This window comes from Crassostrea angulata, chromosome 8, assembly GCF_025612915.1.
Source record: "Crassostrea angulata isolate pt1a10 chromosome 8, ASM2561291v2, whole genome shotgun sequence".
NCBI classification, from domain to species: Eukaryota; Metazoa; Mollusca; class Bivalvia; order Ostreida; family Ostreidae; genus Magallana; species Magallana angulata.
This window is the reverse complement of record NC_069118.1, coordinates 53,402,537-53,414,354: the sequence shown is the minus strand read 5'-3', so window position 1 is coordinate 53,414,354 and position 11,818 is coordinate 53,402,537. Positions and strand designations below refer to the sequence as shown.

At 32.9% G+C, this 11,818-nt stretch overlaps 1 protein-coding gene across 3 annotated transcripts; it reads right to left on the bottom strand.

Moving 5' to 3' along the window:
* Positions 1–2,464: 2,464 nt before the first annotated feature.
* On the bottom strand, positions 2,465–9,095 carry LOC128159506 (ras-like GTP-binding protein Rho1). Of its 3 annotated transcripts, none has more exons than XM_052822626.1 (3): positions 8,971–9,095; positions 7,451–7,625; positions 2,465–3,771 (listed from the first exon to the last, which is right to left on the bottom strand). In XM_052822626.1, exons 2-3 carry the CDS (start codon positions 7,610–7,612, stop codon positions 3,334–3,336), a joined length of 600 nt encoding a protein of 199 aa, XP_052678586.1. In that variant the 5' UTR covers positions 7,613–7,625; positions 8,971–9,095; the 3' UTR covers positions 2,465–3,333. The 3 variants fall into 3 exon arrangements, with proteins under 3 accessions (XP_052678586.1, XP_052678587.1, XP_052678588.1); XM_052822627.1 differs by lacking the exon at positions 8,971–9,095 and adding an exon at positions 8,514–8,583; XM_052822628.1 differs by lacking the exons at positions 7,451–7,625; positions 8,971–9,095 and adding an exon at positions 7,050–7,442.
* Positions 9,096–11,818: the final 2,723 nt, after the last annotated feature.

Here is an 11,818-nt window from a genome sequence, read left to right as displayed (position 1 = left end):
CTCAGAAAAACCAGTATGTAAAAAATTTAGACGTTCTGACTAGTAATATTTCTTAGAAATTGACAATGGACCTTATAAGGAATTAATTTAAGGCATTTCTGCTAAATGGCAACTGGGGAAATTCTAGTTATACAGTTCCAAAGCCACACATTCCTTGGCTTCAGTTATTTGTATAAAAATGCCGTTCCTGCCAACTTAACCGAGCGCTCGAGTTAAGCGAATCTCGGAATTGTTCGGCTATCGTCTGGTCCTCTAGGGAATGACTGGTTTCTGGGGGGTGGGGGGGGGGTAGGCACTTTTATTGTATCGGGGTCGTTTCTCGTGTCTTTCGTGTTGTCAACAAGAATGATTTAGACCTAAAAAGTAGAGATATTTGACTTCTTGTATCTATTTTCAGGATATATTTTCAAAACGGAGGCGGCTGTCTTATAGAAAAGCACATAAATATATGAAGTCTGAAATGGGCGGAGTCTATCTAATCACTCTTCGCCCGGTGTATTCCATAATGCCAACCTAATCTTCAACTCAAACTTCAAAACATAATTCACACTGGCTGGCTTTGAAAACCCCAATTTCTTTGTTTTGTTAGACTGATAACCTTAGTTTGTTGAGTTTTCTAGAAACAATATAGACATTAATGAAAATAATGTTCTATTTAGAATAATCAAAACATTTAAAATAGATACACTGGGAGATGTTATTTTACTTAAGTTTCAACCTAGCTGCAGGTCTGTAGCTCCCGGTCTGAAAAATTCAGATGGACAACCTGGAAGCTACAGTGCCTCCCATGTTAAAAACCTGCAATTTACGGCGCACAAAATTCTGCGCTAGTTAAGGGCTGATTAACCTTATGTACACACAAATTCTGTGAAAAAATTAGTATCATTAAATTCTTCATGCAATTTTCTACTGATATCTTTTCTTTCCTTGCCCCACACTTTCCCCGAAACACGCCAATCGACCTCGGAAAATGTTATGTTAAATTCACGTCGAGATCGAGAGTCCTAAACAAACGGCACCACTTCGCTTTACGGGACTGGTGATGGTGTTTAAAAGAATATAAGAGGCAAGTAAAATGACTATATCTGTAGTGAAATGTCCAAGGAATTTTTTGAAATCAAATATATGAGAAAAAAATGTTCGGAAATAAGATTAATCGCTCAAAAACTAGTACAATATTTTGTGCGCCGTAAATTGCAGTTTTTTACTATGAGAGGCACGGTAGCTCCCAAGTCGTCCATCCGATTTTTTGGGAGTTGATTTTAATCAACTCTCCTATGCAGTTACGCAGGCAAATCGAAAGTGAAACAGTGTTTGGACCTGAGCACAAATCAACACCGCTGACAACATTTAGTTCTAATCAATAAATTCGATGTAATGAGTTCTTAAGCATTGTTTTTCAAGGAAACTAATTTATAGATACCTTGTAAATAGTCAGATTTTAAATGGTACGAACAATTTAGAAATTTTTTGAAGTCGTACATTTTATGTAATCCTACGCCAGAGTTCAATATACATGTAGTCTCGTTCAACCAGACGCTCGGCTGTCTCCGTAAATCTTCGACAAGCGGAGAGTCTCTCTTGCTTGTCGGAGATAACGGATACAGCTGAGAGTCTGGTTGAACGGGACTAGAGTTCAATTTTGCTTTGATCCATACAATTTCTCATAACCATTGCGATTACTGATACGCAATTTGATGGACTTATTCTTTGAATATTACACAACATGATTGATATTGGATTTTCACGAATTTCCTTTAGGAGAATTCCTATTATAAAAAATGTGCATAATTCAAATACTTATAGGAATTTACTTGCCATGCATGCAAAATTACATATCGTTGATTTTTAAGATAAATAATAATCGATAAAATCAACTCCCATCAGTACTTCAGTACTTTGATTTTAGACCAGGAGCTACAGACCTGCAGCTAGTTTCAACCACAAAAATTCATAGTGACTGTAGAGTATTACAATGTAAAAAGGAAATGAGGTGGAACAAATAAACAAAACAAATAAACAAACTTTACACAGCGAACATGAATTGAAACTTGCAGAAAAACAAAAATGAGAAAATAAAAACGTCATTTGTCCAAGCAGGCCTGAGTGTAGTTTTAAGGTCAATGGGTTATAAGAAAAATGCTATGATATTAATGTTGTTGTAATATGTGAAGTGAAATAGCAGTTTTTATTTGCAATAGTTGTATGAAATTAGGCAAGAATTGTTCTTTTTTACCATAAAATAAAACAACTAATTGTATCATTATGATAATGTATTAAACTTGATGTTAAATGTTATCAAAGAAAAAAAAATCAAATATCAAAAACCTTTGGTGCAAAGTTTTACTTAATGACTGATAACCGTCATAAGTTGGGAATTGCACTCATGGTTAGAGATGAGTGAGAAGCTGAATTTACAGAAAATTGATTCCCCAAGGAATAAAAACTAACATACCATGCTGAAAAAGTCTCAGAACTCTCGTTGCTTGAGCTGCTGCTGAGAACTCAAAAGGAATAAGCCTAGAGAATACCCAGTCTTTACTTATAATGCATTCACAACAAATCACAAAGTACCAAAGTCACACAATGTTTTGATCCTTAAGAGTAAAGTATGATTTCTGGCTGTGTCATCTAGGAAAATCGAAGTTGTCCGATTTTCATGGAGCATTATACCTGTTTTGATTTCAAAATAAAATTAAACTAACATTTTGTTGAACTTTTTAATTTTCAAAGCTGATTGCTAAATAAACATCTTCCTTAAAGATTTATTTAAAGTTCAAGCAAGTAACGTATTCAGTAATGGAAAACATATCAGATGATGTTGCTCTGACATTGGCCAACATCCTCTGTGGGTAACGTATGGGCCAGATTGGATCAAGGGAAGAGAAGGTATGCCCCGGAGATGTGATCGCGGATGGGCAGACAGACGGAAAGACGGATGAACAGACAGGCAGACAGATCACAATAGGTCGCCCGCAGATCAGGACCCTAATAAATCGGTTTCATAATATTTTACTTTAAACTTTTCTTACATTTTCATGTATTTGTAATTTTAGTTGACCGCGTATATTTTTTCAGCATTAAACAACTCAGTTTCATCTTTTTTCTAATTAAAGAATAAGTAACACAAAGTTGATACAATACATCGTATTTACGGTTTTTCAGGTCATACATATCAACTTTAAGAAAAATTTTGCTGTCAAGTAAATCTCCTAAGACAAAATTGACAAGGTAATTTTTGCTTCGAACCCTAATATCACTAAACTATCAAGACTCAGATCACAAAAACATAACGGATCGTAAAAAAGATATAAGAACCAATATTCTTTACTCTTATAGCAATAAACACTTCCTGTCCTTCTTTTCTTTTTCCGTTTTCTTTCTGACCTGCAGGGCTGCCCCAGTGGCTGTTTGGAACACCTCCATCACTCCCTCCTTTGTTTGAGCTGAGCACTCGAGGTAGGCGAAAGCGTGGATTTGATCGGCCATCGCCTGGCCCTCTTTGGAATTGACAGGTTCTTTAATGTTTCCTTTTATCTCTTTTAATGTACCCAGGTCATCTCTAATGTCTTTTTTGTTGCCTACTAGAATAATTGGAACTTTAGAGCAGAAACGTTTGACTTCTGGTGTCCATTTCGATAGAACATTTTCAAAACTGACGCGGCTTTCTACAGAGAAGCACATCAGTATGACGTCTGTGTTTGGATAGGAGATATGGCGAAGTCTATCGAAGTCCTCCTGCCCCGCTGTATCCCATAATGCTAACCTAATCTGCAACTCAAAAGACAAAATGTTATTAACACTGGCTGTATTTTGAAACAACAGGTCTCTTTTTTATTAATCATCAGTTTTAATTTTTTTTTTACAAATAGAATAAATGTACATGCAGGTAATACTTTTAATCTATACTACTATATTGATTGAATAGATTCGAATTTTTTAATACCGATTAATCGAAAGCGTACTGTCTTTTGTTTTATAAATTATAAACATCATTGGTACTTGAAGATTACCAATTTTATTTTTGTGTGTTCTCAATCAAGCTTCGCTAATTCATAATCGACGAAAATTCCTCAAAAAATTCCGGAAATCATCTGATTTTTTTGGATTTTACAATCTTGCGCAAGCGCTTTACATTCACGCTAAATCACGAGAGGCTATTAATTTTATGTTTCCACAATATCACATTTGCGTGGATAAACTCAGAGACGATAAAACAAATGCGTGTAACTTTTCATTGGAATTTCTTTTTCTGTTCATCAAAGAAAATACGGGCGATAACTCTAACACAGTGCATTTACTATAAAAAAAAATCCCGAGAGTTTAAAATGGCAACATGGTGTGTAAAAAACGTTGTCGAAGAAATGTTGAATTCTCCAATTATAGAATTAAACTTTTCAAAGAAAGGTATTTACAACTTCAAAATGGTTTGTTACGAAGAATTTGACTGTTATTTTCAATGCAACTTTATTAATTTCCTACAAAATCGTTTGGACCGATTCTGCAATTTTCTGCTACATTACGGGTATATGGGAGGCATTTTAACTGTGGTGAAGGCCTTTCCCAAGACACAGTTACATTATTCCAACTCAGCAGTGTAGTGAAATTAATAGCATCATTGTAGGCTTAAAGCTTGGTTATGCAAATATCAACAATATACCGGTATATATAGTACGGTACGTGTGTCGATGTATCTATTTCGTAAATGTCCGATATCATATGCTATGTCAACCCATGCACGCATGGGTCAAAATTAGTAAAGACAAATCATATTCCATAATTTATAAACCCGTTGAAAACATAAAGAATAGAGGGACTAAGGTAAGCTTTTTAAGCAATTTTAATCAAATAAAGGCATAATTACTGTAGATTCCTTATTTTTTGCGAATACTCAATTCCACGATTTAACCGTTTTGCATTAAATCACAAGAATAATCAAAGTACTGAGAGTACTGAAAGACAGAGTCTTGAAAGTGTCTTGGATTTCCTCGAATATGCTTCCAAAATCTATGAGTTTGAATTAGTTGTTACAATCTATGTTAATTCGGCTTTTTTGCAATTGTTTGATATTTTGTCTAAATTTTACTCAATCCTGGCCTTCATAATTGTAGAAAATTGACACAACGGTATATTATGTAAAATAAGACCCCAAGGGAAATTTTTAAAAATTAATACTAACCGGGAAAATCAAACAACTATATCAAAGTCGATAATTTTAATCATTAGATTTATTCAATTTTGTGATCCAAGGGAAAATCCACAAGTCGGACGGTATCCGTAATAAAAGTTTAATGAAAACCCCGAAAACTCTAAAACTAATGTAATGTAATGTAAATTTTACAATGTAATTCACCCCAAGCCTGATTCCAACTAAGCCGGAAAACATGAACATTTACATTTAACTTGATTCTTCAATCTATAAGATTGTATATATGATATGATGTATAAGTCTTCCAAAATGTATAATCTATTATAGATTTTGCTTACAATGCATTGTTTAAAATTTAAATTCAGTTTAATCAATTTAAGAGCCAACGAACGAGAAGGCAAATTCAGACTTGCTTTTATTTTCTTTGTACAAAATTCCTTTAGAGACGAACAGCAGTCATACCGCAAGTAGACTGGAAGCCAAAGAAACACCTATTTAATTTGTAAAACATCTGTGTATAACCCGTCCCGATTTTAACTTTGGCTTGCGCATGAAGTTTGGTGGTATTAAAGTGAAAGATGGTCAAAATAAAATTCACAACTTTTCAAAAATGGCACATGGCGTTTGGGAATTTCGATTCCACCATCAACAAATTCTTCTATTGATTAATGAGCTCGTACACCAACTGAATCGTCAACGGCGCTGTGCATTCAGTTACGTAACTCATTCCACATTTGAACCCGAACAAGAATATTTTGATCAATAAAGTTTGTTTATTTTCTAAATAGAATTTTGTTTATACACAGAGGACTTAAAAAGATGTAATGCGTGTTTTTATAATACATATTCACTGAAATGCATGAAAACTTTCTGCACTATTTTCTTACGCGTAGACTCAATTCATGTGTTCTACTTGTGTCTTCCGGTTTGAGACTTTGGCTGACAGTAAACCAATAGAAGGGGTCACGTGACCCCGTCTAAAAATCGCGAATGCCGAAACTGTATCATCGTTTCCTTTAGTAAACATCAATCCAAAAATTAAAAGCAAAATTTTAAATTCGCGAGATGTTCACTTCAAAGTATTCTCCGCGGTTTGGAATACATCATTTCAATCCAGGTCTGATATATTCTTTACGGTACGCTGATTTCAGTAGACTTCTGAAGCACTGACTGATAGTTAAGTCAAGGGCTTGTCAGGACTTGAAAGGATAACCAAAGCAGATCTTTCTAAGTTTTGGAAAAACAAATAAAACATCGCATTGTGCTAGATCTGGAGAGTATGATGGTTATGGCAAGAGGGTGACCTTCTCCCACTTAAACTTTTGCCTCACCTGCTCAGATGTATGTGATTCGGCATTTGCATGAAATAGACGAGTATGCGTAAACCCTGACTCATGGCGTTGGTTATAAAAATATTTCTTGAGGTCTTTTTGTCTAACCATTTAGTAAAACCGACCTGTACCACCTTTGCCCTTTGTAACTGGAACTTACATAGCAAACACTAATTGAAATGTGCAAAACGAAACATGCAGGGTGATAGTTATGAGATGTGCAAAACGAAACATGCAGGGTGATAATTATGAGAGTGTTAAACGATAATTAAATGTTAGCAAGAAAAAAAAATCAAATATTTATAAACATTCACTGTTGCAAAGTTCTACTTAATGACTGGTCACAAAAAAAAACAATCGTCAAAAACTGTGATGAGTGGGGATTTCAAACACAAGATAACGTAGTAAATAACCTTTTGATCATATTATGCGATATTTAGAAAACACGTTAGACCCTTAGGCATGATTAGAGGAACGTGAGAAGCTGAGTTAACAGTGCATTGATAATCTAAGGAATGAAAAAACCAAAATTACAGACCATGCTGAGATATAGAGATATAGAGACTCACCTTAGAGCGACAAACACCTAACCTAAAGCTGAACCCATGTTCTAGTGGCTGTGAAGAACTTTTAAAAATCTGCATATAGTCTACTCAACCTCTATGTAAATGTAATCACAGTAAATCACGCCAGGACCTTAAATGGGCTGGTGGTCGACAAATTTGCCAAATTGTTAACTTTATTTATATTTCTATAAAGAGCTTATACCAATATTATACTATAGCTTAAAACTAGCCACAAACATCTAGCCACGTCAAGAGCCAAGTATGCAGTTTTTGGTGGTGAACTCTAATTGAGTACTTTTTAGAGTGAAACAAAGCAAATCCAAGTTATTTTTCGTCTGATTCCTGGTTCATTGTTGGTTTTGTCTGTTGAAATTGTTTAACAGATAAAACACAAGAAGCCTGACCTGATTTCCATCTATTTCAATGTCGGCCTCATAGCTGTCAAAGGTGGGCAGATCATAGGCGTCTGGGAACGTGCCTTTACTAAACACTTTGAGGAGACATGTTTTACCGCAACCACCATCCCCTACGATTAGTAATTTCAAGGTCTTCCTCGTACCTTGCATTTCTCAGCAGATTCTGTAAAAATTATTTTTATGAAAAACAACCATATGATCATTATGATAATTCAAGCATCAAGTACTCAGTACCGGATTATTTTTATGGTGTATAGATATGCAAACTAAATTTTACCTAATACATGTAACAACAAACATCCATGAAATTGAACAATTTGCAAGGCTTACATAGATCTATATGCAGCAAAAATGTCTAGCTATAGTAAAAGGTACTCTAGATGTGGCCAATCTTTCACAAACATATTGGCCATATGATTACCAAACAGAAATCAATAATTGCACAATAAGGTTTCAAAACAATAGTTTTATGATTTAATTTTATCAAATATGAATACTTTAAAAATTGAGACAAACTTATCATTTACTCAAAAACTCATTCTAGATGTGTAGGTGTTATAGGGGTCATCAATTTTAAAGGTCTTTATTAATTTTACACTCATATAAGTATCTTGACGATATCCTCTAAACATTTGAGGACAATTATGTTCAGACATGATTATTTGAATACTTGAAATAGGATCATCGAACATTCAAATATGATATTTTAATGACCGAATTTTATTGAAACATTACTTTTTCTCTCTATGCAGAGAGGCTCTCTTGTTTGTCGGAGATTAACGGAGATAGCCGAGCGTCTGGTTGAACGAGACTAGAGTTTGATATCAATAGTGCTTGGATCCATAAATGTTTTTAGAATTGCTTCGATTACTTATATAAAGTTTGAAATCTATCTTAAAATACTACAGACTAGAAACTAATTGCCATGCAAAATAAGTTGATTTTAAATTAAATTATAATCGATAAAATCAACTCCCGTCAGTACTTCAGTACTTTGATTCTCCCTATGCAATGATATTCATATATTTATATTTTTCATGAGTTACCCTACTTTGCCCATTAGACCTTCCAGTTTAATTTATGGCGGACATCTTCGGCACTTACTTTCCTTTTCGGCAAACTGTAAAAATGAATAGCTTCTAACGTAATACAGCCATCTTCTGTTGCATTTGTAGAGTTTTAGACTGTAAAAGGTGGCAGTGAATTTACCAGACGAACACATCCCACTCTATTCACATTTCAACCATGATTAAAACTTTGAGTGAAAAAGTAAAGGGCTACATAACATGTTCGTGAATAGTTTACCTTTCAAAATCCTTAAATGCATTTCTGTAACAAGTACTATCAAACGAAGCAAGCACCAAACCGTTGCTCTTAGAGTTAACTTTATTATTATAGTGTAATATAAAAAGTTAATAATTATCGGTATTAACTTTTTGGATTGACACAATCCCATACATGTACTTTATTTGAATACGTAAAGAAAAAAAAACAACTATTCAACTTACCTTGAAAATTCTCAAATATCTGCATCGAAGCTTTAAATCAAAAACGAAACTAGGCAAAAGCATTTATACGTTCGCCATACCTATTGCTATTTAAATACATAGACATTTAAGAAATTAGATTCATAAATGGGGATCACTACAGGAACTGTTACTAAACATTTAAAAAAAAAGGTAACGTTTGCGCTTGCATTTTAAAGGGTTTATAAATAGTAAACACATCATTTTGTTAACTATACTAAAGTATATTTTGCCAAACCAATTTTTTAACTACAAAAGGTCAAAGTCGAAGTCAAATATTAAGTTTTTAAAAATCGTACAAAATACATAACATAGACTTGCTTCCCCCTAAAATCGCTCATTATTTTTAGAGAGAAATTATAAGTCTGTAAAATGTAATTTGATCAAAATGTGTAAAAGATGAATATTGTTTTCGTACCGGGTCGTTATCTGACTTTTTTTCGGTACATAAATAGGGTTATTTTTATTTGTTTATTTTTGCATGCTAAATACATACGTTGTATCCATGCCCCCATACCTATTTTATAGGTGTGGAATTTCGTATTTTCCATTTTATTATTCTAACAATATCAAATCAAACTGGGTATTTCGCTTTTCATTCTTATTTCATTTAATTCACAATGACAAACCTGTCTCTTTGATACCAATCTTTGATTCTTTCCTTTAATTTACTCACTGTACATGTATGCAAAATAGGCTGAATGTCAGAAAGTGTTGATCTTGTTTTAATATATATATATATATATATATATATATATATATATATATATATATATATATATATATATATATATATATATATATATATATATATACATCTGATGTTTGATCCCCCTTTAAATTAATCGCGGGAAATGTAGTGCGAGATCATTGTGACGTCATACATTAACCCCTATATTCATTTACGTATCTCGACTGAATACGACGGAATGGAAATATGTAAGAAATCTCTTGAGTCTCTCGTGCAGTACTCAAAACGTGTCTTCAAACCTCAAGGCACCGTAAATTACGAGTTATATGTCAGTAATTTTTGGTATTGCACCACGGGAAAAAACATAAGAGAGTATTATGGCATGCAGACCAAAAAAATTCCTGATGAATCTGTAGATTTATCTCGTTCTTTTTCCCGCGAGAAACTGGTTTACTGGTTTTTAGAGTTGTTTCACTAGCCGGCGCTGTGCGCAGACGAGCTGCGCTCTCTATAAAGTTTTATATCAAGAGTAACATTTGTTCTAAACACATAAAATATTAATGAATTGAATTATCAGTGACATAACATTCGATATAAGTCTTTAAGCAAAACAGAGGAAATTTGGACTAATTTTATTTGGACTTCAGATTTTGTCTTTTATTTGATATATTGTTGGCCGTACTATAACATTAAAAGTTTAGACTTAAATTATTAGTCAACATAATGTTGCATTTTTCTCTGTTGATTTTATTCCACTTCTTTATTAAAATATTAAGTATTGCACACACTTCAAAAATATCAACAGATGCTTAAAAATGATGAAAGACACATATCCTAAAATTTTGATCATTGACCTAATATAAATTTTATCCTAGTAGATCCCAGTAAAAAAAGATATATATAATATGTTTAATATTTTTAATAATAATAAGAGTTAACGTTAACATCATTCAATTTTCTGTCAAATTGAATAAAAAAAAAATGGGTATTAGGGATTTGAAAAACTAAAAAAGGAAATTCTGACTAGAATATTCAGAAGAAAAATGTCCATGAAAACTTGCTTTGACTCTATTTAGAGCCACTGCCATTCATAAACCGCATATTATTTTAAAAAGATTTTAGCAATTTGTATTATTTTCACAAATACGTAAAAATTTAGGGATTTTTCTTAAATTTAAAAAAAAATCAATGATTATTCCTTAAAAAGAAGGTCATTGATCTACTTTTTGAAAGAGAAAAACAACACCACAATGCAAGGCCTATAACACGCTACAGATGGTTTTTATTATCAATGCAATATCTCTCAGTTGCAGTTAAGATGTAGTGGACTGAATGACTGGCAGGTTCACTCATTTATGCCAAGTTTGGTTGAAATTCTCAAATTAGTTTTGGAGTCCAAAACTAAGACATTGAAAACGCTGATAAATAAGTAGGCAGTCTACATGTAATCATCAGACTGCAGGTGAGACAAAACAACAAATACAGTGTTTTATTGCTAGCATACACATTTTTAGGTTAAATACGGTTTTGGGTACGATTGAGCATTTTTTCACAGAGTTATGCTCCATGGACTTTATACTACCTATACTGTATACTGCCCATTATGTATGTCCAAGGAAGTAGGCATAAATGTTTCACAAACATCTTGTTTTTTTTAAATCTTTATATGAACATTTTTAATGTAAAAAACTCCCATTATTTGAAGTATACTGACCATTATGTATGTCCAAGGAAATGGGCATAAGTGTTTCACAAACATATCTTGTTTTTTTTTAATCTTTATATGAACATTTTTAATTAAAAAAAAATCCCATTATTTGCAGTTTCCGTTCATTTTCTTCGCAGATGTTTAAGGTTCAATATGTTAATTTCATTTCCATGTATACTGCCTTTAATGTATACTGCCCATTATGTATGTCCAAGGGAGTGGGCATAAGTGTTTCACAAACATCTCTTGCCTTTTTTTAATCTTTATATGAAGATTTTTAATTTAAAAGATAGCATAATTAATATTGCCATTAAGACATTTTTTATTTAAATCAATGAATTTATCATATTATCATTGAACAACAACCTATCATTAAACAGAATGATTTAAAATTTACAAAAGACAACAAAATAATAACATAACGTACATCA

Coding starts and splice junctions, on each gene's coding strand:
- LOC128159506 (XM_052822626.1), bottom strand. CDS start 7,612: ATGCAAGGTACGAGGAAGACCTTGAAATTACTAATCGTAGGGGATGGT. Junction 3,772..7,450: donor TTGAAATAGATGGAAATCAG/GTCAGGCTTCTT, acceptor TTTGAGTTGCAG/ATTAGGTTAGCATTATGGGA.